Below are 26,030 nucleotides of genomic sequence, written 5' to 3' on the forward strand. Positions count from 1 at the left end.
TCCCCTGCTTATGTATTCTTCCTTTCTCTGGTTCGGTTCTAGCAACCCTTCCTCTTTCCTCTCTCTCCTACCATCGATCTTGTCATTTTAGGGTTCTATTTTCATTTCCTCATTTTTTTTAATAAATGAAGCTTCTTTATATATTATGGGATGGGAAGATCTCAATTGTCTAAAGAAAGGTGAGATCTAGACCACTCAAATTATTATTCCCTGGTCGTTACAGTTTAAACTGGAGAAGAGAGTCGGGTTGGAGAGGATTAGCAGTATACTAGTGCTCACATAATTATATTAGAATTATGATAGTGAGAGATTATAAAATGTGAAGCGATGTTGGGTATGAACTGCAGGAACTGAGTGACAGGTAACCAACTGGAGAAAAGAAAATTGACTGGTAGATTAGATAAAATCGTAAAGAGTCCAACGGTAACCGTAGAGTTGAATGGGATTAAATATAGAATTATAGCTCTTGGAGAGAGTGTGAGGATGACTAATAGGACGATTGGAACCAAGTGGTTGACGGAAAAAATGTCTATATATATGTATATACCAGTCATACTATGATAACGTAGTTGCATGTTTTGTTTTTTCGTGTATAAGTGTGTATGTGGGCGATTATATGGCTGTCAGAAATTAGTCGGTGTATGAATAGGGAGTGGTTTTTGCAGCAGGATGCTCTGCGTATAATGTGATGATCGAATTGTGGTGTGCATGCATGTAATTGCATGAAATATGATGGTATTAATTGATTACTATTTTTTGGGCATGTTGCTATTAGTATAAATTGCTTGATCATGGGCTACTTATAATGTTTATTTGAATACTGAAATATTCTGTATATTATGTTTGAGAGTGTGGTGAAGTAGGGAGCTGTGTGACGGGGTTCCAGATGAATAAATTATAATGGTAAGAGAAAGAGGGATAAGTGCACGAGTAATAAAAAATATGGAGAATGAACTGATTTGAGACCAAGTAGAAGATTTAGAGTGGGAGGATAGGGAAACTGAGAAGAGAAAATATATAAAATACATATAACAAAGGACTAATTCTATGATAAATACCTTGGTTGGCACACTTGACAAGACTAATCCACATTATTCATGTAATAATACAGTTGTTAAGCAAAATATAATTTATACGACGTTAAGCATACCTTACCAACACAAGTTTTCCAGACATGGAAATGTTATTACATAACCAACACCCCAAAGGCACAAGGCAGAACCAGAACCACTTACCAAACGGAGTATCTCAAGCCGAAGACTCAGAAACAGATGTTCCTCAAGCTCTTGTGCATACCTCTCCATCACATATCCAACCTTCTTTGGTAGTACCCTCCTGCTCTGTCTCATCTTTGCTTCCTTTATCTTCCTCTAGCGCACACTTCGGATGAAGATCAAAGTCACACTCGTCACAGTTGAATGACCATACATTGCCCGTTTCCCCACATCCATCACATGTATAGATCCTGCGGCGAGTCAGCAAAAGTTCGTGCTCGTCGTGGAGAGCATGCTTTACCTTCTCAGGCCACCCCTTTGCCATTTCCTCATACTCTGCCTCAATCTCCTTCAGACGTTCCTCAGTGAATGGATAAGCATAAGCCCCATGCATCGTAATTAGATCTCTAGCTTCTTTCGTAACAGTTCGACCAGTTCGTCCAAGGGCAACAAGCATAGGGATACCGACAACCTTGAATGTACGACTCAAGGATGCCTTCCTTGCATCACCAAAGGGAAGTGCAAGCCAAGGCATGCGTCTAAAGAACTCATCGAATGAGGATTGATCTCTGTCACTAGAGATGAAAATTACTTCAAATTCTTCATCTTTCTCCTTAATTTTGTGGTATGCTTCAATGAGTTTTGGCAAAAAAGCACGGCATGGAGGGCACCAATGGGCTGAGAAGTACAATAGCATGTTCTTTCCCACCAAAGCAGACACGGGAATCTGAAAATATATAAATAGAACAACCAATGCCAAATTAATTGGATAAGAGAGTGCATATTTGGGCTATTAGGCTACTAAACACTTGGTAGCATTAAAGAACAGGCAAGAGAATTTTACCTTAGTTCCTTCTTTATCAATGACATAGTCTAGATCACCTGAAACCAAAACCGACTCTAGTGTTTGAGCGGCCTGCTTTGCTTTCTCTATCTCTGAAAGCTCTGCAAACTTTTCTGGGGTAAAAGGGTACGCAATAGCTCCATGCTCTTCAATCACCTCAGCAACATTGGAATGAACAGCCTTTCCATCAGGCCCAATAATAACTAAAGTGGGAATGGTTGAGAGCTCAAAATACCGAACTAATTTATTGCATAATTTGTCCTTGAAGGGCAAGGAAAACCAAGGCATGCTTTCGAAAGCTTGTTTGAATGATTCTTCCTCATCATCAAGAGATATTAACACAATCTCAAAGCTCTCCCCTTTTTCTTTTAGTTTCTTATAAACCTCCACAAGTTCTGCGGTAAAATCAATACATTGTCTGTACGAAGACACTGCGAAATACAGACCAACTGTCTTCCCTTCAAGTTCGGATACAGCCACCTTGAATATATCCACATCAATAATGGAAGTCAGATTATGGAATGAACAATACATATGAAAATCAAAATTTTTACTTGTAACTTAATCACTAGCAACATAGCTAACAAATACCTTGCTTCCATCAGGCGAAATTACAAAGTCCCGTGAATGCGATACCAGAAGAGACCGCAAAGATTGCTCTCTTTTGGCTTTTTCTTCTTCCTCTTTTAATTCTTTCACTCTTTCCAGGGTGAAAGGGAACCCTTCCACTCCATACTCTCGAATGATTCCCACCCCATCATCACTCACAACTTTCCCATTTTCATCAAGGACTACAAGGTGGGGAATTCCCCTCACCTTGAACAATTCATCCAAGCGCTTACGTGTGTTTGAATCACAAAATGGGATAGCAAGCCAGGGCATTACAGAAAAGTATTCATTGAATGAATCATCATCTTCATCAGCAGAGATAAAAACAACCTCAAGATCACCTTTTGGGAAGAGTTCATCATACACCTCAACCAACCGAGGGGTGAAACGCTGACATGGGCCACACCAATGTGCTGAAAAGTATAATCCAAGTTTCTTTCCCTTCAGGCTATCAATTTTAACCTGTAAAATTAGGCATTTAGTATGTGATTCCGTTCCATTCATACCTCTAATAAGGGCATGTGTCCAAACATAAACACTTTGACTCAATTAACAGAACTCATTCCTTTCCAAAATAATCATTTAACCGAGCTCACTGAATACAGTTTACAGTTCACCTTACACAAAAATGAATTTTATGCAAGTTAATTTTAGGGACAAATTAATTTTGTTTGTGAAATTCTTTTGGGAATTTACACTTATTTTCACCAAAAAAGGCAAAAAATCCCTCACCCCTTCTCAGCAAAATAAATGAAAATATCCAAATAAATTCCACATCAAGCTTATTTGTTCTAAAGATAACCTATATAATCACAATTGTACCCTCCATATATCAAACTAAATTCACTTACCGTCCACTATGAAAATCCCTAACACTACAGCTTACAGTCAATTCCTGCTAAGTTATAATTAAGCAGATAGTTAATTACCAAATGACAAGAAAAGTCTCTAGAAATGGTTTCCACATAGATTGTCATTTTCCCCCCCACAAATACATAGATCCTATTTTGCAGCCACCCTCAATTAAATTCAGAAATGAAAATTGTGAATCACGTGCGCTTTCCCTGATAAAGAAAGTCTACATGCTTTGTAAAATATCACATATTGAGTAAAGAAAATTCATGGATCGTAGACAGTAGAGCTACTAAAGAACTAAAGAAAGAAGAAAAGAAAACCTCCCAGTCTCAGACCAAGTCAATCACCTTTTGACCGTTGTTACGAATAAGAAAGTCCCTCCCCGGAGAAGAAAGAAGGGAGCGTATGTCGTGGGAGTCACCGTTGATCATCTCAGGAAATTGATTTTCATTATCCGACATTTTCTCTGGTGCTCTTTGCTTCTGTTTTCTTTACTTGCGGAGGGTCTGAAATGTAGAAGAAAGAGGAGAAGGGACCAGGAAGCGAGGGAAGACCAGCTTTGTAGCAGGAATCCAGGGACTGGGCCATGTGAGTATTTATATATATATATATAGAGAGAGAGAGAGAGAGAGAGAGGCCGCGTCTGTTACTGGTTTTTTTAGAAAAAAATATTTCGTGCCTGTAAATTTATCAATTAAGAAACAGCAGAAGGGACGAGGAAGCTGGGGAAGACTAATTTATCAATTTAAGCATTCAGGGACTTAGCATATATATATATAATTCTTGCCTGTAAATGCTTTTTTTTTTTTCTAAAAATATAATTCTTTGTTTTTCAATGCCTTCGTCTGTAAGTTTTGGAAGAAACGGCACATGCTCGAGTCAAAGCAATTATGATGCTTGATATTTCTCTTCAAATTAAAATTTTAAATTGCATTTTATGAATGTTTTTATTAATGAATTATGTTATTGTTAATTATGATATTATTCTTATATATTTGTTGTCAAATTAACAACAATATATAAGTTTAAAATTTTTGTTATTGTTGTTATGTATTTACTGTAGTCTAAAATTTGAATTAAATTAAAAAAGAAAAAACTTTTATTTTTCTAATGTATTAAATTAACATTTCCAACCAAAAATCTGAACAAACTTTTTTATTCTTAGTTTGAAGAGTTGATTTCATAAATTTTTATTTGATAATTAAATTAAATTGTAGACAATAATTTAATATATTTGATAAAATACAAAAAAAAAATTACTTAAAATTTTTCAAACCATCAATATTTAATTTAACACTGTCACTCCCAAACACGAAACAGTTATGACACGCAGCTCAGACTCTTTCTCCATACACTTGAATATAAAATGATTATGTATTGATACACACTTTTTTACTTTTTCAATACACTCAAACACGAAACGGTTATGTATGATTATATTAAAGTCTAGTATAACGCAAGTACTTTCGGAATAACTTATTTTCATAATGAATAATGCACACATATCAAAATTATATTTCAATAACAGAAAATGAACTATCATTCATATTGAAGTAAAATTTTAACAAATACTTGCTTAACAAATACAAAAATACAAAATAATATTTTTTAAAAATATATAACTTTATTACTGAAAATGCGTAAAATATTTTTAAACTACGTAAATTAATAAATTTATAATATTCACTTAACTTAGATCTTTAGTAGTCGTATTTCAAACCTTTTAATTTTCTTGTGGAGCACGCAATCTTAATTTCGACAAAGTTCTAACTTTATTTATGATGTTTTCTTCTCAAAATCTAGTAGATTTCTGAGATAATTTTGATCACTTTTTTGACTTAAAAATATCTAATACAATATTAAAAAACTAATCCAAAAATCAGAGAGAAATCAAATTTCAAAACTCAAAAAATGCTTACATTTCTAATTGTTTATAATCTCCTTTTAACCGTAAGCTTTCTTCATATTCTTTTTCTCTTCCTTTGCTCTCATAAATTTAGTAGAGTTTTTTTTTTTTTTTTAAGGTTTGTATCTAAAACCTTAAAATATTCTAAAAAATTACACACTTCGTACTCATTCTTCTTCTTCACATCTATGCTTCTCATTATTTCTCTCTCATCCGAAATGTCTCTTTCTCCATTCTCCTATCCTATATTAAAAATAAAAATTATTATCATTGGGTCATGTCATTTCATATAAAAATTATCATATTTTATTATATCACTTCATTTAAAAAGTTATCACTTTTCACATACCGCTTTATCTAAAATGTTACTATTTTTTACATGCCACTTTATCTAAAATATTATCACTTTTCACATGTCAATTTATTTAAAAATTTACAACTTTTCACAGACTATTTCATTTAAAAGATTAACACTTTTTTCATATCATTTCATCTAAAAATTGTTACTTTCTTTTGTGTTATTTCATCTAAAAATAATCATTTTTCACATGTCAATTTATCTAAAAGTTATCATTTTTTATTATATCACTTCATTTAGAAGGTTTCTACATTTTTCTATATCTTTTCATACTTATTCTAATTCTTTTATCCTTATTCATCTTTTTTTCTTTAACTCTAAACTATATTTTTAACATTATTATATATTTTCTAATACATATAAGATTAAAATTAAATATATTAAATATGAAAAATACATTTGGATGTATTTTTAAGCTATCACATGGTTCATGCCCATACTCACATTACTTAATCTTGTGGTGTGTTTCAACAAGTTTTGTTAAAAAAGCATGGTGTGACCGACATCGATGTGTTGAGAAATTAAGGGAATGTTCTTCCCTACTAAAAAAGACACATGAAATGAAGGAGGATTTAAAAAGAAATATAAGGGAACAACGATTGAATAAAAGAGTAGTTATTGGCTAAATATTTAGCAAATGAAAAAAGAAGAAAGAAATTATTATTATTTTTAAACTGTTCCATATTTTCTAATAATATATTCAAGATTCATGTTTTTTTTTTCAATATTTTTATAAATTTACACGCTGCAAACTTTCTGGTGTAAAAAGGTAACCTAGAATTCAATGATCTTCAATTGCTTCAATAAAAATGAAAAGAAGATTCTTCCTATATGATCCAATAATAATTGAGATGGGAATTCTTAACATCTCAAAATATCGAGTTAACTTCTCATAGCCTTTGTTCTTGAAAGGTGGTAATGAAAACCAAGGCATACTTTTAAAGACGTTTTTGAAAGCCTTTTCCTCTTTGTGGAGATGTATCAACCCTTTTTCTTTGTCGTGAAATAATTGTTATACATACAAAATTAACTTGTATTATTATCTTGCAATATGCAACATAACCAAAGTGATGATTATATATACACACACACACACAGAGATGTTGTTACAAAATACTAATGGAAATATGACCAAAGTTGCATGTTTCTTAAGAACGTGATTATATATTGAGTTTTATAACATAATTTGACTACCTCCACACGTTGCTTTCTTCACACATTCTGAATTAAGAACAAAAATTTTATTAATTATTAATAAGAAAAAATAATAATAAGTGAATTAAGTCTTGATAAATAAAAATTAGATAAAATAATAATAATTATTATTTTATGTTGGTTCCATTAAATTTAAAGAGCACCCAAGTTAAAATTTGCAAATCAGAGTTAATTTGTGATTAATTAAATGCAAGATCATAAAGTTTCATCCCATCAAGCCCAAATATCCCAAAATGCTTTTCGTATTCTTCCCCACCTTTCCCATTCTCATCAAACAGATCAAACAGGTAAACCTCCACACCTCTACCTGGAATCTTCGGAGTCCCAACATCACTCAGCACTCTCCTCACCACATTCCCATTATAAGCCAACGCATTCTCCTTACTCGCCGCCAGTCCCCCGCTCGTCGGCCACCCCGTCTCCGTCACTACCAGTGGAATTCCGGCGAACCCTTCTCTCTCCATCGCATACACAACCGCGTCCACACTCGCGTCGAAAAGATTCCCGTACGTCAATCCCCCATCCTGAATCTCGTTATCACCGCTCCTGAACAACGCGTAATCCAGTGTTACAGACTCAAAACTGTTCAAGTAGCTGATGTAGGGGTACACATTAATCATGAAAGGAGATTTAGTGCTGTCTAAAAACCGCAGGAGAGGGACCATAACGGACTGTAAATAGGGATTGAAGGTGCCGGCGGAAGGTGGGTATGAAATGGAAAGTACAGAAGCCGCTTGCGGCGACGATAACTTAATGGAGTCTGTGAGGTTGAGAACTTGGAGAGCGTGGTAAAGGTTGATCATGGCTGGGACGACATAAGGAGAATAAAATGGGTCTATGGAGAAAACCTCGTTGCCGACGGCGATGTAGCGGACTTGGAAAGAAGGAAGGTGAGAGAGGATGTTGGTTTCGAGCCACTGAAGGGAGAAGAGAGCGGTGCCGGAGGCTAAAGAAGGGAGGATTTCATTAGGGACGCCGATCATCAGACTGATTCCGGTGCCGGAAAAGGATTGCAGAGTGGGTCCATCAGCGTTGAAGATGCGAGTAGTTGAGATGCCGTTGGATTTAAGGACGTCAATTACTTTTGAGGATGGCGGCAGATTATCGGCTACCCGGCCGTAGCATATCCCAATAGCCGCACCACCTGCAATTAGTAGGCATTCTTTTACGTTGAAATTTATAAATTTCATTAACGTAATAATTAACTACAACATAATTTTTTTTATACGAGCTAATTACGATTAGAACACATAATTTTTCAAAATTTACCAGTCCGGTCCCTAATCTTAAGAGATTGAATATAAATCTCTTTTATTCGATTTCTAAATTTTTAGTACGTCATTTCTTTATATATTTGTAGAATGTATTAATACTATCATGCATGTATACTTTTAAAAAGAATGCAATTTGAAGTATATTACTTTCAACTGTGCTTTAAATTTATAATCTTATAACAGTTGAAAACAAGTATAAATTTATAAATTAAAATCCTATTGATTAAATTCCATTTATTTGAAATATGATTGAAAAAAGAGAAAGTGTTACCTGCTGGATATGGAAGAAACAGGAAAAACAGTGGTGGGAAGAGAGAAAAAAAGAGGCATCCACCAATGTTGTTCGCCACCATTTGTAATTTTTATTAACCTCAAATTAAGCCCACGGTAGAAAGTAATAAATGATCTTCACTTAGAATTATTGGTTGCTAATTTGGTGTAATGCAGATAGATTATTATGATAGCATTTAGGTTGGATTTCGTTTTGAAACCACTTGTGTGTGCCTTTTTTTTTATTATTTATAATTATTTACTAAGATTAAATATATGTTCAAATTAATTACATGTATGTATATATATATATATAGGTTATAATTGTGTTTGATTAAGACAAATTTTATTTTATTTTATATTTTTGAGATATATATATATGTGCATGTACAACCCATCAAGAACATCTGGGTACAGCTACAGCAGATTAATTTGGAATCTCAAAAGTACATTATTATTATTAATTAATTAAAGGTCATTTATTCTAACACTTAAACAGAGAAAGAGAAGAAAGGAATAAAGACGACAGACAAAACCCACTACATAACTTGTTCTTACTTTGCTTTCCCTTAACACACATCCCAATTTACCTTCTTATATTATTATAGCCCACAACTTCCGACTCCACCTCAAAAATATCTCCTTTATTAAACCTTCCAAATTCTCATTAACCATCACTTGCTTATCATATAGTTTCCTAAGCATATTCCTTCCAACATCAATTTGTATCCTAATCAAAAATAAATTGTAGTTGGTTTAGGCTTTTCCTTAATTCTTCCACTTGCTAACACCGCTAAAAGTTCCTCAAACAACATGATTTATTCATAATTAAGTAGTCGTAAATACTTTATCTGCTCTCGTAACACGTAATTTATTTAAGATTCTATTTTACTTGTCAATTTAAATATATGTATTTTTAATTTTTTTAATTTGTTCTCGTTGAATTAAAAAAAATCTTAATCCGTTCTGTTTAAAATTAATAAATATAATAATTAATTAGATATGCAAATATTTAATTTTTTTTTTTGTTTATCCATAAATTAAATTGAGGGGTATAAATATTGTATCAAAAATATCCTTAATATGTATTTTTCACATAAAAATCAATATTTTTAGTTGCAATATGACCCTTGATATTAATAATTTTTATATGTAAATTATTCGTTCGAAAAATTGAATTCAAATTACCGATAATTAAAAAGTAAAACCAATAAATCTTTTTAAAATTTGAAATATAAAAGTAGTTAACTCAACAAATTTTTGAATATGAATTATTATTAATATTTAAAAATTTAAATTTAAATTTAAATTATTGAGAGTGAATAATAAATCTTTTCATAGAAAACATCAATCACATGATTCTTCCATAAATGATTGTGGGCATGGCTAGCTGATTAAATGGATAAAGAAACTATGTGGGATGGAATAATTTCCTTTAGATGGGAAATCATCCATTCCAATGATTAATAAAGCACTTTCATGGGGAGTTGAGATTGGCTTGACCCAAAGGCAGCCAAACTCTCACTTTCTCTCCTCACAAAGCAAAAGTTTAGGCTCCCTCCTCCTCTTCTTCATACCTAAAACAAGACTAAGAATATCTTTACTTGTGTTCTTTATTAAAGAAAAGTTTAATTCCTCTCTTTTTGAATTCAAAATAATCACATTTACATCTCCATTATATACATAACCACTCCTCATAAGCAATCCTGTTACTTGTTTCATCAGTTTTGGCCCTAAGCTCTCTTTATCTGCACTCAAAGAACAAAATCTTCTCTTTCTAAACCCCCTCTGTTGCCTCCAATTTTCTCTCTATCCAACCAGACAAAATGTCCTCTCAACCACAACAACAAGGACAGCAGCCTCTTCTTGTTTATCCTAACACAGTAACCAGGCCACCCCCATCATCATTGTTATCGTCTTCATCGTCCCACTCTAATGGATCTTTTGGGACAGTCTTTATAGTCCTAGCTGTTATAGTTGTTATATCAGCCATAGCTTGCTTTCTTGGCAGGCTCTGCAACAGGCGCTCCCACAAGAACCAGCACAAACAACAACAACAACAACAAAAGAAGCCTCCTAAACAGACCCAAAATTTCCCTCACAAAGAATGGGAACCCAGACAGAACAGGGATCTGGAATTTGGATTGGAGAAGAAGATTAATCCAGTTCCCAGACAAGCTGCAGGCGGAAAGAATAACAGAGACCTCGAGTTTGGATTCGATCATAAGAGAATCCCGTCTGGAAAGCCTGGAGTACGCATTAATGGAGATCCCAGAGGATTCAAAGTGCAGGAGAATGGAGAAATTAGAGGCGAGTTCAGACATGGTGATGATGGGGAGTTCAAGGGCCCTGCATGATAGTTATTTCCTTCTTCTGCTGGATGGAATTTCTAATACTTATTATCAGAATCGTTTTAGTTATTTTTTCTTTCTTTTGTACTTTTTAGTTTCTTATTTATCTCATCTTTAACTTGCAGCTTGAACAAGTATGTAATTAATTAGAAATGTCAATTACGATGTCTATCATGAATATGATACAGTAAAGATTCAACTGGAATGCAGAATAGTGTACACCTCCCTCGTTCTTCACAGTCTCATAACACATCTTCTCTGGTACAGATTCCTTCATCAATAATAACTTCAATCAGAAAAATAAAATAACACCCAGATGCCGTCCTTAGAGTTGGAAACTTAATGAATCTCTTCGGAAGTAAAATGAGTCGAAAGAAACCATAAATATAATTATTTTATTTAAAATTAACTAATAATGTTTGTGAAATATTTTGATTCATTTGTTCTTGAAACACTTAAGAATTTAACAAATTGTTAGGTGAAAATTATTTGATGGGAAAAAGGAATTATAATAGCCAAAATGACGTTCAGTAACGGCCATACGGGTAGGTGTCAGAGGAGATTGTTTTAAAGCCATTTTTGTTAGCACATGGTCAAAACAGACCTGCCACTGGCTTTTTCACTGCATCAGATTCCACTGTCACAGATTTGCTCCTCTCCTCCCCAATCATGACAGACGTAGTCGTTTAGCATCATTTGCTTTCCCACCAAGTTTCTTGTACAACACTATTCTTATAATACAGGGAGACACAGACTTACTTCTGTGATATACAAGGAGACATGAGAAGTATGAAGATAGCAGTGGAGTGGCTCAGACCATGTATCGAGAACCTCGCATGGGACTACTGCGTTGTATGGAAATTGGGTGATGAACATTCCCGGTACTTGACCTTTTTAACTATTTTCCTCCACCTTCCTCACCCAATTCAGTTTCATATTGTCATGTTGCAGTTTTTGTAAATTCATTTGGTGATCGTTGTAGGTTTATTGAATGGGTGGGTTGCTGTTGCAGTGGAGGCGCAAGGGTTAAGGTTGAAAGAGGAAAGCAAGAGTTGGTTGGTCTGTGCCGGGATGAAAGGTATCGGCATAATGTTAGGAGCAAGGCTTGTGAGGCTCTCGCTCATTTTCCTCTGTCCATGTCTCTGTATTCTGGGTAATCTCTATTTTCCTTTTTCAACCATTTGATATTACGTTTTGGGATCCAAGGACCCAGAACCATTCTAACGTCTGATGGAAAAAGCAGGATCCACGGGGACGTGGTAATATCAAAACAACCTAGATGGATTAGCTATGGCGGTTCCTCAGACTCGAAACCTTCGAATGTTGGTACTTATACTTAAGCCTCCCTTTTTGCTCAATCTCTAGTAAATAGATTAAAATTGTCCAATTGTCCATTTGGTTGCAGAGACAATAACAGAGTAGAATCTCTGCGACTATATTGTCTCGTAACTGGTAGTGGTTACTCATGGGTATATGAAATGTGTAGATGTTAAATCTTCAAATTTTTTTGTTTATTAAAATATATCGTGATACAGTTTTGGTTTACAAAGAAAGAGGAATCCGCATGACAACGGCAGAAGTTGTAGTTCTCAAAGGTGTCAGACGAAAGGGAATGGGTCCAAAATAATTACAATTGCTTGAGTTCTGCTTTACTTTTTGATTCTAAGAAAGAAATATTTTAAAATCAAGTTTTGAGATTTAAAAAAGAGTATTTACTCTAGGTTCCCTTTCTAGTTTCACTCTTTAGTGAAAGGAATTATTGAGAATGTAGAGGGTCTTATAATGAAGATGATTTTCTACCTAAACTTTGACTTGGGATAATATAAATTTGACAGGAAACAACAGGGACTCGGGTTCTGATCCCTGTTCTTGGTGGTCTTATTGAGCTCTTTGCTGCAAAGAATGTAAGACTATTTGTTATACGTTAAATCAGCACAAATATCTACTCTCCAATTTGTTTTATATATTCCAGTTTCCCGGTGTGTGTTATTTGTTTTTTTTGTTCCCACGACTCTAGTTGATGAGAATATAATAAACTTTTTTCAGACACCAAAAGATGTGAAGATTATAGAGTTAATTACATCTCTTTATGATGCCTCCTCGGAACAAGAAATGACTGCACAAAGCTACATGACCCTTGGTGAAGATCTTGATCCACCAGCTGAAGCGAACTTACAGAACTTGCAACCTGTTCTCCGTTTGCCAACCTTAATTCCCAAAACTCAAGTTCTTACCCAAGTAACCCAATCTCACATCTATCCCAGCTTTGATGGATCATCAAGCAGTTCCCATCCTCCTAGTAAGCAGGGATCCTTTGATTCCAATCCCTGTTATGGCTCCCAAAATGAGCCACTGAAAGAGTCCGTTGGCAAATTTTTTGGATTTAAAAGATCCAGGAATGGGGATATTTTGATCAAGCAACAAGCTGGCGTGGCTTTGAATTGCAACGTTAAGGTTGCCAGAGGTAATTCAAAAGCTATCCGGCAGCCAGGAAGTGAAACATACCAATCTAAGAATCTTGTAACGGAGAGGAATAGGAGAAACAGGATCAAAGACGGGCTGTTTGCTTTACGTGCTATAGTCCCCAAAATATCAAAGGTTCATTATAACTGTCAGTTACTGTCGAGAAAAATCAAATTCCTTTTCTTTCTTTAATTATATTTGTTTCATTCATTCATGAACCCTTATAGATGGACAGAGCTGCTATCATTGGTGATGCAATTGAATACATAGGGGAGCTGCAGAAAGAAATAAAGAGGCTCCAGGACGAGCTCAAGAAAATTGAAGATGAGGAGCACAAATTGAATAATACAGACATGAAGGTCACAAAGTCAGACAGGGTACAAGAGGACACTGAGCTTGCCTCTGATCAGATTCAGAGCTGTTCTGGTTCTTATGAGAAAAGAAATAGAAATACTGAGGTAAATAACTACTCCTAGAGGCTTTCTAGTTTATTGTCATCTAGCAAGAAGAGGTAACAGTGGAAAATTTTTCACTTAATCAAATGCTCCACTAACAATTGTTCTATATCCTTTTTTAAAGATGCATGTGGAAGTGAACCGAATTGGGGAAAGAGAGTTCTTGATCAAGTTCCTCCAGGAGCATAAGCGAGGTGGATTTGGGAAACTGATGGATGCTCTACAGTCTTTAGACCTTTTTGTGGTTAATGCCAATATCACCACTTATGGAGGCAATGTCCTCAATATCCTTCAGGTTGAGGTAAGATTGACACCCATCTGGATCTTAGTATTAAACTGAGAATTTAAGGAGTTTGATAATATTTTGGGCTGTTTGGAGCTTCATTGAAGATTCAGGTTTAATCAAGCAACTAATGACTGGTTTTGTGCAATGATTTATCGTAACTTTGAGAATTTTACTGAAGAAGATTCTATCACTTGGTTGCAGCATGATGCTGTTCATTTCAGATTCAGTTTAGGCCTCAAAGAACTAGTTGGATTTTCAATACCATATCAAGTTTCTGTTGATTCTGCTTTTCTTTTCATCTGAGCTCTTGAATATAATTCGTATTTGCAAACCTTTTTGTTTTGCAAGGCAAACAAAGACGGGATTCAACCAAAGAAACTAAAAGATTCTCTGATCAATATAACAAGCTCCACAAAACCAAGTACGAAATAAAAATCCAACAGAGAACGAAGAAATCAGAGGCTCAACCAAGGAATCTGAAAGCTGCACTTACTCAACAATGTCACTAAATACAGTAGGTTAATATTTCCAAATGCAATGACATATGGTATTTAACTATTTGCTGGAAGCATTATATAAGTGGGAAATAGTTAACCAGATGGTTTTATCCCGTATCTTATTTCTGAGACTCTGATTTGTAACTACTGATGTAATTGTAAGATAACCTGGTTATATGTTACTGTGAGTTTGTAGTAGTTAACCATCTTACTTTTTGAAGCAGTTTCTGAAATTGACATTTTATAAAATCTGTAACTGTAATAAGACTACTAGTCATGGGTAGTTATTTTTTAAGACAGGATTATCTTAGACCACACCTATAAATGGAAGAAAGAAACAAGAGAAGATAAAATGATGATATTTTAGGAGTAGTTAGTCAATAATTGACAGAAATTTATTAAATTAAATATATCATTGTCAATTAGAAGATATATTCAAAAAGAAGAGAAAGAAAGAAAAAGGAGACAGGGCTGATATTAGTCATCAAGACCTAACTTCGTATATATATTTAAATATTCAGTCAAGATATATTTTGTAATTCCTCACGAATACACTCTCAAGGACTGAAATCATCCTGCTTCAGTTGAAGATATCTTGGTCAACAACCTCACCCCCACCCTGCACCCATTACACAAAAGAAGGCAAAGGGGAAAAAAGGGTAGAAATCATAATTTGGAGGTTTACTCCTATGATAATATGCTAAGCTGTTTTGAATGAACTAAGAATCTAGCATTATTATTGACATGCATAAGAAAATTTTTGTGGTACCAAGCAAATCTAAGGCACCTATGGCTTTTTAAACCACAATGCTGGAAAATCAAGAAGTTCACCTTCATTTAAACTGTTGGCCACCATAGTTGCTGTGTTTAATTTCTCTCACCACTATAGGAGTTGAAAGCTCGAGTTTCAGACTCATTACTTGCATATTCACTTGAACTTTCTCTGGATCTCTTCGATGTTGAGTGTCCATGGGGTGTGTTCCTAGATGAATATTCCTCACTCCATGTGTCATACTCTGAGTTTTCATTAAAGTAAGATGTCATCCTTCTAAATTCCAAGATATCTTTGCTGTACTGACTAGAATCATAAGCAGTGCTCTGACCAACTTTCACCCCATTACTGAGATCAGACATTTCTGCTTCGCTGTCCAGTGCTCTCACCACCTAGTAAAACCAAAAGAAAATGTGTTTGACTCCGTAAAACTAGAATTGAGAATCATTTTTACATGTCTTCAATGATTCACTGAGCTTTTCGTTTGTTCCAGTTATTGCTTTAATTGGGAAATCCAGGACAAGGCAGGATGAAAGAAATAGGAAACCGGTCATTAAAACTACCTGTGCCATTCGTGGACGTTTAGGAGCAGAATGACGGACACATGCAGCAGCTGTCTCAATCATTCTAAACATCTCACCTTCAACATAATGCTTTTCAAGTCGTGGATCCACTAATTGACTGATGTCACCAGTTTCAATAGCTTGAATAAGATTTGTACGGGCCTGCAGAACCATGGCATTGCATAAATAATAAAAGAAAGCCTAGATGATAAGGACAAAAAACAGTTACAATTGCAACAGTCAAAAGTTGGGTTTGGGAAAACTGAAATTCACTTGGATGTAGCCAAGAGGACTTATCTCAAATGAAGTCCAGACTCTAACAATACCTTTCTAGTGAACTGGCATCTCTAAGTCGTCTTTATCTGTCATTATGAATGCATTTATTCTGATTCAAGAAACTCTTTTACCATTTCTACAAAAACCTTAGCTCTGTTCAGCCAGGAAAATCTCCTTCAACAGAAATCATCTTACCTTCTTGCCTAATTTCCCTCTGGTTCTTTTCACACATCTGTCTTCCTGTATAACTCCAGTTAACTCTAAGTAAGTCCTTACTGACATTATGTGGCACAGAGAAAAAGGATTATCCCTGCTGTTGATGTATATATTTAATTAGTGTGCAGAAATACTATCTGACTATGATAATAGTTCTCAAGCACGAGATACAAGATTTCAGACCTTATTAAGTTCCTTGTTTTCCCAAAAAAAAAAAAAAAACAACTTAAACAATTTATTTGAAGATAGTTCAATTTCTAAAACATTCATGACGGTATCATAGACTCTTAAACAGTCAGCTAGGAAAAGCAAGCCAAGATAAGCAATTAGTTTATTTTTAGTTTTTCTACCAGTTATTCCAGTTGCTCAAGGTGTTTTACTTCTAGGTTCTGCAACAACTAATTTTAGAAATTTTTCAGGGGGTTACCTACTCTATATGTGTTAGTTTTATGGTTCTCATGCATCCATATCTACTTATTGTCTGTTATAGGAATGAATAGACTTATCTGGGCTTTATTTATAGAAGTAGAGTTTCTTTCTGAACCTACAAAATCACTGCTCCATCCATTAATAAGCCCTTACTGATCTTGCCTTGGCTGAATACCCTCACAAAATCTCTGTTTTTTCAATTTTCTCTTGATAATAAGATCTCAAGTAAAATCTCTCTAGTATTGTACAAATAACTTTAAAATTCTAGCATTGGTTTCAAAATGCATTTTTGGAAGTTTTTGAATGAGTAATCCTATAATGACCTACTGTGCTACCAAGTGTGAGTCTATGTTCCTTTTCAGCATCAACTTAAGACCTAAAAAAGATTTGTTAGGAGAATCATGCACAGGACAATGTTCTGAACAGGACAAAACCACTTATGAAGCCAAACAAGAGGAATTGGCTCATCAAGTGGAAGAAATTTTCGGAGACCTTTCAAGTGCCAGAAGAGAATGCAAATAGTTTGAAGAAAGTGCAAACTGCAGACAAAAAATTGTCTGGGACATAATTAGTGCTGAAAAACAATTATTATTTTTTTTCAAATTAAAATATGAATTATATTAACAGGCACCAAGATGATGCCAACTCATGTACAAATATTTACATATCTACCAAAATGTTAATAAAATCCCTAAAATCCTCCGTTGAATAAAGATGACGATCTAAAATAAAAATTCCGAGAGTGTAGAACTATCTGTACCTAATCTTATTAAAATGTCTCTCGTCCTCTACCCCTTCAAAAGCACTTCTATTCATCTCCTTCCATAGCATTCAGAAAATGGTGAGCAGAATAAGATCCATGCATTTCCACCAGAAAATGGTGAGCGGAATAGGTTTTAATGGATGAAGATCACAGAAGCCTCAAATCCTGAACCGGATTTCTATATTCCCAAGCCCATAACCCCAAAAAAAAAAAAAAAGAAACTTGAGGGACCAAAACAGTTAGCATCATCAAAATGTCCAAACTATCATCTAAGTCCTTCTATTAAGAAATATATTAAAAGAGATACTTGTATAATTGCAATAATATTTTCTAAGACTATATTTGGAACAAAATGAATACTATTAGTCATTACGTAAATGAATTTTTACGTTTTGAATAATTATAAAAATGCAAAATATGTCATGGAATTAAATGCATTTTTCATAGTGCCTTTCTAGTCTACTAGAATTTGTATAGTTTTGCTTTTACATCAAGGGGTATGTGTTTATTATCTATATTTTATTTTTCTTTTAAAATACCATAAGTTATTTCCAAATTCTATTAGTTTGCATTGATTTTTAATTTTTTTTTAATATTTACTTAGAACTCATGTAAAATTGTTTTTTTTTTGGTTAAAACAACCCTAAATATAGAAAGCTAAGACTTCACAAAGGAATTTCACAAATTCTTTGTAGAGTTTGTTTGTTCTAAAAACACCAACAAGTGATAGATATGAATAATAAAATAACTCACTTTCTTGCAATTGTTGACCTTTTCCTGTTGTAGGATCAAATCTCTTATAGTCTGAGTTATTTCAGGCTCATCAGTTTGTTCTATCAAAGCTCACAGTTCCTCTCTCTATTACTATTTTTTAAAGAAATTACTATTCAAAAAATAAGAAAAAGTGAGCATTTCATTCTTACCTTTTTCTTTCCTCTTGTTTTTTCTCAATCCAAACATTGGGTCAAAGAGAGCACAAGCAAACCCTCCAGAGAGGGCAAATTAAAATTTCTTAAAATGGATGCAATAAATGGGACTACAGTGTGAACAGGCTAAGTTGCCAGTCTTTCAACCTCACATGGAAGTAGATTCCCATACATGGAGGCAATGTCTCACCTACTCAACAAAAATAAAAAGGCACCACAACATGCATAGAGATAAACCAGGACGAGGTCAAGATTAGTCCATCCATACCCATTCAACCAGACTCTCTTCCCCCAAAGGCTGATTTGTATCAATAGGTTTACGCCCAGTTATAAGCTCCAGAAGCACGACCCCAAATGAGAATACGTCTGATCTATCTGTCAATTTTCCACTGGTTGCATACTCTGGTGCCAGGTATCTAAAAGCCAAAAAACAATGCACATAAATATTGGTTGTTTATGCATTAATTCTGGTCAGTTTATCAGACAAACTAGACTCTGTATGCAGTGCACCATGCCTGGGATCTCAAGGACCTAGAAATTTGTGATGTAGAGTAGGCAAAAATTGGTTGTAACCACAAATTCATGATGCTTTTGGAAAATATAGCAAATTGTGCAAGTAGATATGTTTAGAGGAAAAGATATGCAAAGAATTAGGTTATACTGCTCTAATGAGAAAAAGATTATAAGAATAGTGATATTTAAAATTAAAATACAGATTATATATAAGAGCATGTTTATCACTTAAAGTTTATCCTTAGTTCTTATACTCAAAAGATCCTTAACTGATTGTCTCAAAGTGGCTATGCACGAGAAGAGACAGACAAAAGAAGTCCATTCTCAATAGAGCTTCGAATGAACCTACCCGAATGTCCCCATAACACGAGTTGAAACATGGGTTTGCGTAGTGTCGGTTAGCCTGGCAAGTCCAAAGTCTGCGACCTGTATGCAAAGAAATACTTATTAAATAAGGAAAGACTAAATAAAGACCTATTACGGAAAGACTTATTATCTTATTTAATAAGATAAAGTGCTCTTGCCTGTGCCTCAAAAGCATCATCCAAAAGAATGTTTGCTGACTTGATGTCCCTGTGGATGATCTTCGGATGACCTACAAAGAGATCACATAAGAAGAAGAGAAGTATTATTTATATATTACTTGAAATTTTGGGTTGCTTTGGTAAAAAATTCTTAATATCAATGAAAAATGATTCTTTCCCACATCTCTACGAAGACCCATCTACATTTTCTCTCCAGCATATAATGAAGTTACACTATTTTCTTTCTCATTATTTTCCTTCGCTGTCTTATTATTCCTGATGAGGTGTCACCAGTGTCAACTCTCATGGCCCGCGGTAGACAGTCATGAAAATTCTGTTCGTTTATCAATTTCTCTGTCTCCTAATACTTCTACACCTTATCTTAATTTATCCAACACCCTTCTAAAAGGTAAAGCCTCATCCATCTCTTGCCCTATCTTTGTAAATTGTTTTTCTTATGATCACTCATCCAGTATAGATTCCATTTATCACCTTGTTATTCTATATATCTGTTTATAAGTCTATTACATAAATATCCATTTGTATATTATGTTTATTATGATCACTCATCCCAGTTGACGTGTGGTTTGGAGGATGCTAGAGATGAGTGCAGCTAGAAGAAGCCAATATCTTGGCGATGTGTGGAGGCTCGAAGGACAACACTGTTCTTGCTCCTCAACCACGCAAGCCTCTGCCCCTCACCCGATTGTTTCCTCTCCCCTTACTCTTCTTCCTTCTTTTCCTGTTTGTTTCTTCCATTTGTGCTCCTCAACCATGCTAGCCTCTGCTCCTCACTTTATTCAGATTTAATCTAATTGTGACTCGTGTATATCTTTCATCTGCTACGAGCCTTATGACTGAATCTCAGGGCTACTCTCAGACTAGTCAGTAGGAGATTTGTGAGCATCTTGAGATGTCTTGGATTTGTACCAAGTCATGTATTAGGACATTAACTAGTGCCTCGGAAAATGATTGTAGTTGCTAGATCTAGTGCTGAGTTGGAGACACTTATACTACTCATGAATTCATTTAGGTTTATAACACTTGGGATCCAGGAACCACTAATTCAACAGTTTTTTGGATCCAAACATCTGACCCTTAAAAACTCAAACTTTCTGATATTGGATGATTAGAGTATCATAATAACTTGATTTCTTATATAGTTTTTAATGCATTAATTAAAATTTAGTGAAAATTTTAACATTTGTATTCTACATGCTAAAGTTTAAAATAGATCTAGTTTGCTGGAAGAAAAAAACTATTGTATTAATGAGAAATAAAGGATAAAAGACATGTTACGTCTATGTTGACTTTGTTTTAACTGAAGTCTAGTAACCTTATTAATAATTAAATATTTAAATTATGACCAAAAGAGAAGCAAAATTTTGGCTATTTCCCATTATACACATGGGTGATATAGTCATTTCAATTTTTTATGTTCATTATTGTTAGCAAAAGGGGATTAGTATATATTTTTCAAATAAAGGGGATAAGTTTAAGATAGCTTAACTATGGGGTTACTTCTGCAGCTTTCCTTAAGCAGTATAGACATATAAGAAGCAAGAAAAAGGACCATCATCATCACCTGAATAAATGGATTGCTTGATGGTGCATCAGCTGATGCAACAACAGATTATGGTCAATTTGTCTACTAAGGTTTTGAGGATAAAACTTAGATATCACACTTAAGTTTATTCATATCGCACTTAAAAATTTTTAGTTATCAACTTGAATTTTAACTGTATCATATAACTAGAAATTTGATGAAATGCTCAAAGCACATTCGTTGAATAACTGACTCCGTCTCAAAGGAGAGAATATGAAGGTATTTATAACATTTGCTAAGTAACTATTCTCAAATAAAATTACACTAAGAAATACTAATATTAATTAAAATAAAATAAAAACTAAATAATTAAAAAGAGTAACATCCTAAAGTTAGAGAACAGTTGTATATTTGAAAAACTTAAAATTTCTAATATATTTAGAAAATCTAATTCTAATCTGTTCTACACCAACGATATAAAAATCTAGCATGCTCAAGAGTAGAAAAAGTTGTACTCTTTGAACCAGGTCCATTAATAGAAAATTTGGTTTAGAAAAATAGAAAAATTACTAAATGCTTCAGGAGCAGAGATGAGTTGGCAAATCCTGTAACATTCTTTGTAAACTAAATTTTTTTTTTTCACATATTTCAGCAAAAATTTGATCAATCATATTTATAGGAGATCACCTAATAATTACTCTGGAAATTTTATCATTTTCTTTGCATCTCTTGATGGACTTAGGATTGATCTAACAAAGAAAAAATCCAAGATTGTAAAATCATTCAATAGTTTCTTCAGGCCACTTCACCCTTCAAGATATTACCAAGGACATGACAAACCAAATAAACTTGGGTGACATGAAGAGAAGAAGGCATAATTTGTCTGGCTGGCAAGTGTGTTTTACTATTGCCAAAAGTTGAAGTTGAAGGAGAAAGATGAGTTCATCCTTCAACTGTCTGATGAGACTGGATAATTCACCTTCAATTTCTATGACAAGTAATGATCTTGAATAGAAAAACTTACAATCTTCATGCAAATATGCCAAACCCTTTGCAGAGCCTATAGCGATCTTGAGTCTTTTGACCCAGTCCAGCACTGGCAGTCCCTCACCTGAGAAGACAAACCGATATCAATAAGAACCCAGAAATTAGATAGGAAGCTCAACATAAATAACAAACAAGGAATTCAACTTACCATGTAAATGATGCTCCAGAGTTTTATTTGGAACAAATTCATAGATGAGCAACCTATGCTGCTCAGATATGCAGTAACCCACCAGAGAAACCAAATGTCGATGATGAACACGACTAATTATCTCTACTTCAGCCCTGAATTCTCGTTCCCCTTGTCCGCTACCTGCCTTGAGCTGCTTAACAGCAACTTCTTTCCTGTCCGACAGCCATCCCTTGTACACACAGCCAAAGCCACCCTCACCAATAACATTTTGGCGAGAAAATCCACCTGTTATCTCCGTCAACTCTTCATAGGTAAACAAGGTTTTTGAGGCACCTAGAATGGTTGAATCTGGTGTCCCTACAGGCTGCATATGGCCTTTTTGACTTCCAAAGCTAGTTCCCTTGGAGCTCGGCTGCTGTGAATCAGTTCCAAATTGTCCTGTGCCTGGCTTTTACCCAGAGTAGCATCCAACGTGAGGAAGAAGAAGAAGAAAATAATAAGGCTGTTTAGAACAAATTCACTCCATTTGCAAAAATTTATTTAGAACTTTAGACATCATTTAACTAGAAGTCGCAAAGATTATATACAAAACTTGCAAAAATTGTCTACATATGTAGATGCATGATGGAATTTCCAAAATGACCCAAAACTTAGAACTAATACCTAAAAGAATAATTAATAAACCTTCACCTGCATTTTGGGAAAATTTAGCCGGTGGCAAATAATGGTGGCTAGCAAAGCCCTCTGGTTGTCTCTTAATTTTCCTCCTCAAGAAGAACACCGTCACCATCAACACAATCATGAAGATGCTGGCCACGACGACACCAACAACTATAGCTTTTTCATTACTAGCACTAATCCCAGCCCCCTCATCACTTCCAGCCAAATGTGAAGAAGGGCCTTCCAGGTTGGAATCAGAAGTGGGCGGCGGACGCGATGGAGAAGTTATAACTCCTGGAGGGCTAAGCTGGAGTATCGGTGTCAGGCCAGGGATTGGCGGTGCATTTGGAAGTAGATTGGGTGAGGAGGGAGGAGGGGGTGTGGGTACAAATGGCGCCGATGATTTTGAGCCGGAATCAGGGGAAGCAACCGGAAGAGGAGATGCAGGAACGGAAGGTTTATTGGGTGAATTAACATTGGATGGTTTGTCAGAAGAACCAGCAAATTGACGAGACGGAGGAGGAAGAGGATCACTAGATGGTGGTTGAGTTGCAGAGGATTTAGAATCACCGAAGGTAGAAGGAGAAGGTAGAGGAGAGGAACCTGCTGGGGTTGATGGTGGAGAAGGGTTTTGAGGACTAGGCTCTGGTGCTACTAAAGATTGTGAAGGATCATCGATGGGGCTAACAGATGGTGAAGGAGCAGTGGTAGGATCTGATTCTGAACCAATTGGTGCAGGAGGAGAAACACTTGATGAATTGCTCGGCGTATTAACCGAGCTTGCCATAAGTTCCTCCTCTTGCTGGGAGCCGTCAACGTCCCCCTCCAGCAATAACTTCTTATGAAATAATCTTCTCTTTCTTCCTTCTTCCCCTTCGATTTTCTTCTCTTTCAAATTCGTCTCAATATTTTCTCATCAAAAATTGCCATCCTGAAATCCTAAATTTCTAATCCCAAATGAAACACAAACAACAATCATGCTGCAAATATTTTCTCAATGCTGCAAGTTATTTTAAGAAACCAGAGACGTCGACAGGAGATAATGCCGGGGCCAAGCCCCAGAAGAGAAGATTCCTTTCCTTCAAATCCAGATGAAGTATTTTGGCAAAAAGATTATAGAAGCCGTGTTTGTTGATGTGGATGATGCTATATCTGATTTCTCGAGAAAAGAGGGAGAAGAAGACTGCAAAAGACGAAGCCACGAAAGAAAACAAAGGTGGTCAAAAACAGAATGCGTACATTCGCTGGATTTGGGAGGTGTAGAGAGCCATTTTCAGTTTTCTATAATCGATTCTTGCTCGAATTACAGAAGAGAGAGAGAGAGGGAAAGTACCTTTTTCCAAAAAAATAAAAAAGAAAATTCTAAAAAAAAAAATTTACGTATCTAAGAACAAGAAACCTTCCATGAATTTCTCTACAAATTTGGATAGGATAAGTGACTTACATGAAATGGCGATTGGCGTTTCAATGAAACCCGCCTCATGTTTTTTTTTCTTCTTCTTCTTCCCAAAGCTCTCCTCTCCGTGTCTCCTTCATTCTCGGGTTACCGCGCAAATTAAAACCGCATTTCCGTTCGGGTCATTTTCCTTCCAATTTATTTGCTCGTGTCTTTCAACCCGCCCGCTTTAGCCCAAAATAATTGTGGATTAAAAAGAAATATCAATTAATTCACAGTTTTAAAATTGGTTAAATTACCAATTACCACCTTAAAATTTTCATTATGCCTAATTTGGATTTTAAAAAATCCAAGTATTTTATAGGTTTTTAAATGAAAATACCTTTTAAAAAAAAATTAGATGAAGAAAGATAAACTAGCAATTCATCATCGTATTTTGTGTTTAAACAATCAAATTCCTGGGATTTCAATATCTAGATTAAAGTTTCGTAAAGAAATTTTTTTGAAGAATTTTCTTTATAACAAGGTTGTGATATCCTAATGTTTTTTTAAAAAAACATTTTAAAACGAGAAAGAAATAAAATGATCTAATCAAACAAATTTATTAATTTTTGTTGAACTTAGATAGTATTATTCTAATTATGAAATATGTTTTTATTATTTTTAATAATATTTATATCATCTTCTAAGCTAAAATACATATATATCTTTAAATAAATTCTTAAAAAATATTTAATTTGATATTCTAATTATAAACCCACATAAAATTTAGTCAACACTTTAATATAGTACAAAAATTTTCAAGAGTTTTTTTTTTTTTTTTTGTTAGGGCTCGTTCTACTACTTGTTCTTATTTTGTATCCCCCAATTACATGTTAAAGAGAGATTAAAAATTAATTAGGTAAACCCATTTTCTATCTACTTCTACTTGCAATTTAAGAAGTAATCATATATCGTGGTGCATACGATTCAATATTAATTTTTAAGCACACTTTTATTTTTTATGTCATTATCTAAAAACTCTATTTTAATCAAAATGTAACATTTAAAAAGATATGTATTGCAATTATATTATCGTAACAGAGAATAAGGTGAGAGATCTTTATCCGGATCGATATTTCGAAATGCCGAACTGTCCACTACACCTTTCAACAGGTCCTGAGTTTCTTGAATTTTTCTTGTGGTAACCTAAAATACTCGTCATGTACTTGAAAATACCAAAAAAAACCTAAAATCGGTGTTAAAAACTCTTTTTGACTAATTTTAAAGTTCCGACACGGCGGTGCCGCCGTGTTCTGGCGCCGGCTCCGCTGCCCACGACACCGGTTGGCATTGGTCTGACCGATTTTAATCGATTTTATACATATTCATGCGAAAAAATACGTTAAGATGATTTGGTTGGTTGGAAATCATGAGAAAACTGAAGTTACCGATAGGAGATTTCTAGGTGCGGCGGCTCTACCGGTTCTCCTTTACAGTTGAAGTTTTTTCTTCGGCTAACCTGCATAGAAAAAGACGATGAACACAATAATCGAAAAATCGCGTGAAATGAAAAACAAAAAGAGGCTTATCGGAGAGAGTTTTGGATTTCAGACACGGTAGCTCCGCCAGACTTTGTTTGCGTTTTTTAGCTCACTCGTTGTCCCTCTTACTCCGATATGGTGACAGGGAG

General features: G+C 34.7%; 5 protein-coding genes across 14 annotated transcripts; 2 read left to right on the forward strand and 3 right to left on the reverse strand.

Moving 5' to 3' along the window:
* Positions 1 to 1,029: 1,029 nt before the first annotated feature.
* LOC110813089 (putative nucleoredoxin 1) lies at positions 1,030 to 4,256 on the reverse strand. Its single transcript, XM_088210119.1, has 4 exons — positions 3,870 to 4,256; positions 2,650 to 3,129; positions 2,059 to 2,538; positions 1,030 to 1,941 (listed from the first exon to the last, which is right to left on the reverse strand). The coding sequence occupies exons 1-4, from the start codon at positions 3,981 to 3,983 to the stop codon at positions 1,279 to 1,281; spliced, it is 1,737 nt and encodes a 578-aa protein (XP_088066245.1). The 5' UTR covers positions 3,984 to 4,256; the 3' UTR covers positions 1,030 to 1,278.
* Positions 4,257 to 7,086: 2,830 nt separating this feature from the next.
* On the reverse strand, positions 7,087 to 8,704 carry LOC110813146 (glucan endo-1,3-beta-glucosidase-like). The gene is made up of 2 exons (XM_022040172.2): positions 8,547 to 8,704; positions 7,087 to 8,145 (listed from the first exon to the last, which is right to left on the reverse strand). Exons 1-2 carry the CDS (start codon positions 8,626 to 8,628, stop codon positions 7,181 to 7,183), a joined length of 1,047 nt encoding a protein of 348 aa, XP_021895864.2. The 5' UTR covers positions 8,629 to 8,704; the 3' UTR covers positions 7,087 to 7,180.
* Positions 8,705 to 10,057: 1,353 nt separating this feature from the next.
* On the forward strand, positions 10,058 to 11,101 carry LOC110813130 (uncharacterized). Its single transcript, XM_022040153.2, has one exon. It carries the CDS (start codon positions 10,372 to 10,374, stop codon positions 10,900 to 10,902), a length of 531 nt encoding a protein of 176 aa, XP_021895845.1. The 5' UTR covers positions 10,058 to 10,371; the 3' UTR covers positions 10,903 to 11,101.
* On the reverse strand, positions 11,016 to 24,547 carry PERK11 (Protein kinase superfamily protein). Of its 8 annotated transcripts, none has more exons than XM_088208938.1 (10): positions 24,407 to 24,546; positions 22,993 to 24,145; positions 22,321 to 22,746; positions 22,150 to 22,236; positions 19,580 to 19,650; positions 19,405 to 19,481; positions 18,811 to 18,958; positions 15,933 to 16,094; positions 15,429 to 15,761; positions 11,016 to 11,167 (listed from the first exon to the last, which is right to left on the reverse strand). In XM_088208938.1, exons 2-9 carry the CDS (start codon positions 23,747 to 23,749, stop codon positions 15,465 to 15,467), a joined length of 2,025 nt encoding a protein of 674 aa, XP_088065064.1. In that variant the 5' UTR covers positions 23,750 to 24,145; positions 24,407 to 24,546; the 3' UTR covers positions 11,016 to 11,167; positions 15,429 to 15,464. The 8 variants fall into 8 exon arrangements, 6 of the variants coding, with proteins under 6 accessions (XP_088065064.1, XP_088065063.1, XP_088065062.1 ...); XM_088208937.1 differs by lacking the exon at positions 11,016 to 11,167 and adding an exon at positions 15,075 to 15,216; XR_015813813.1 differs by lacking the exons at positions 11,016 to 11,167; positions 15,429 to 15,761; positions 15,933 to 16,094 and adding exons at positions 16,259 to 16,294; positions 16,404 to 16,521; positions 17,614 to 17,794 and having other exon boundaries at positions 24,407 to 24,547.
* Positions 11,051 to 14,795, forward strand: LOC110813129 (basic helix-loop-helix (bHLH) DNA-binding superfamily protein). Of its 3 annotated transcripts, XM_022040150.2 has the most exons (9): positions 11,051 to 11,157; positions 11,640 to 11,777; positions 11,879 to 12,049; positions 12,140 to 12,218; positions 12,732 to 12,800; positions 12,943 to 13,494; positions 13,587 to 13,817; positions 13,939 to 14,115; positions 14,449 to 14,795. In XM_022040150.2, the coding sequence occupies exons 2-9, from the start codon at positions 11,677 to 11,679 to the stop codon at positions 14,530 to 14,532; spliced, it is 1,464 nt and encodes a 487-aa protein (XP_021895842.1). In that variant the 5' UTR covers positions 11,051 to 11,157; positions 11,640 to 11,676; the 3' UTR covers positions 14,533 to 14,795. The 3 variants fall into 3 exon arrangements, with proteins under 3 accessions (XP_021895842.1, XP_021895843.1, XP_021895844.1); XM_022040151.2 differs by lacking the exon at positions 11,051 to 11,157 and having other exon boundaries at positions 11,224 to 11,777; positions 11,909 to 12,049; XM_022040152.2 differs by lacking the exons at positions 11,051 to 11,157; positions 12,732 to 12,800 and having other exon boundaries at positions 11,224 to 11,777.
* Positions 24,548 to 26,030: the final 1,483 nt, after the last annotated feature.

This window comes from Carica papaya, chromosome 8 (assembly GCF_054855325.1).
Source record: "Carica papaya isolate Zhongbai chromosome 8, ASM5485532v1, whole genome shotgun sequence".
NCBI classification, from domain to species: domain Eukaryota; kingdom Viridiplantae; phylum Streptophyta; class Magnoliopsida; order Brassicales; family Caricaceae; genus Carica; species Carica papaya.

What these genes read in the sequence shown, in the direction of transcription:
- LOC110813146 (XM_022040172.2), bottom strand. Translation starts at nt 8,628, where the DNA reads ATGGTGGCGAACAACATTGGTGGATGCCTCTTTTTTTCTCTCTTCCCA. An exon ending in GTTTCTTCCATATCCAGCAG is followed by an intron (nt 8,146 to 8,546) that starts GTAACACTTTCT and finishes TACTAATTGCAG; the next exon opens with GTGGTGCGGCTATTGGGATA.
- LOC110813089 (XM_088210119.1), bottom strand. Translation starts at nt 3,983, where the DNA reads ATGTCGGATAATGAAAATCAATTTCCTGAGATGATCAACGGTGACTCC. An exon ending in TTCGTAACAACGGTCAAAAG is followed by an intron (nt 3,130 to 3,869) that starts GTGATTGACTTG and finishes CTAATTTTACAG; the next exon opens with GTTAAAATTGATAGCCTGAA. An exon ending in TTGATAAAGAAGGAACTAAG is followed by an intron (nt 1,942 to 2,058) that starts GTAAAATTCTCT and finishes ATATATTTTCAG; the next exon opens with ATTCCCGTGTCTGCTTTGGT.
- PERK11 (XM_088208938.1), bottom strand. Translation starts at nt 23,749, where the DNA reads ATGGCAAGCTCGGTTAATACGCCGAGCAATTCATCAAGTGTTTCTCCT. An exon ending in TCTGGAGCATCATTTACATG is followed by an intron (nt 22,237 to 22,320) that starts GTAAGTTGAATT and finishes TTGTCTTCTCAG; the next exon opens with GTGAGGGACTGCCAGTGCTG. An exon ending in AAGAGAGTCTGGTTGAATGG is followed by an intron (nt 16,095 to 18,810) that starts GTATGGATGGAC and finishes ATGGTTCTGCAG; the next exon opens with GCCCGTACAAATCTTATTCA.
- LOC110813129 (XM_022040150.2), top strand. Translation starts at nt 11,677, where the DNA reads ATGAGAAGTATGAAGATAGCAGTGGAGTGGCTCAGACCATGTATCGAG. An exon ending in TCCATGTCTCTGTATTCTGG is followed by an intron (nt 12,050 to 12,139) that starts GTAATCTCTATT and finishes TGGAAAAAGCAG; the next exon opens with GATCCACGGGGACGTGGTAA. An exon ending in TCAATATCCTTCAGGTTGAG is followed by an intron (nt 14,116 to 14,448) that starts GTAAGATTGACA and finishes TTGTTTTGCAAG; the next exon opens with GCAAACAAAGACGGGATTCA.
- LOC110813130 (XM_022040153.2), top strand. Translation starts at nt 10,372, where the DNA reads ATGTCCTCTCAACCACAACAACAAGGACAGCAGCCTCTTCTTGTTTAT.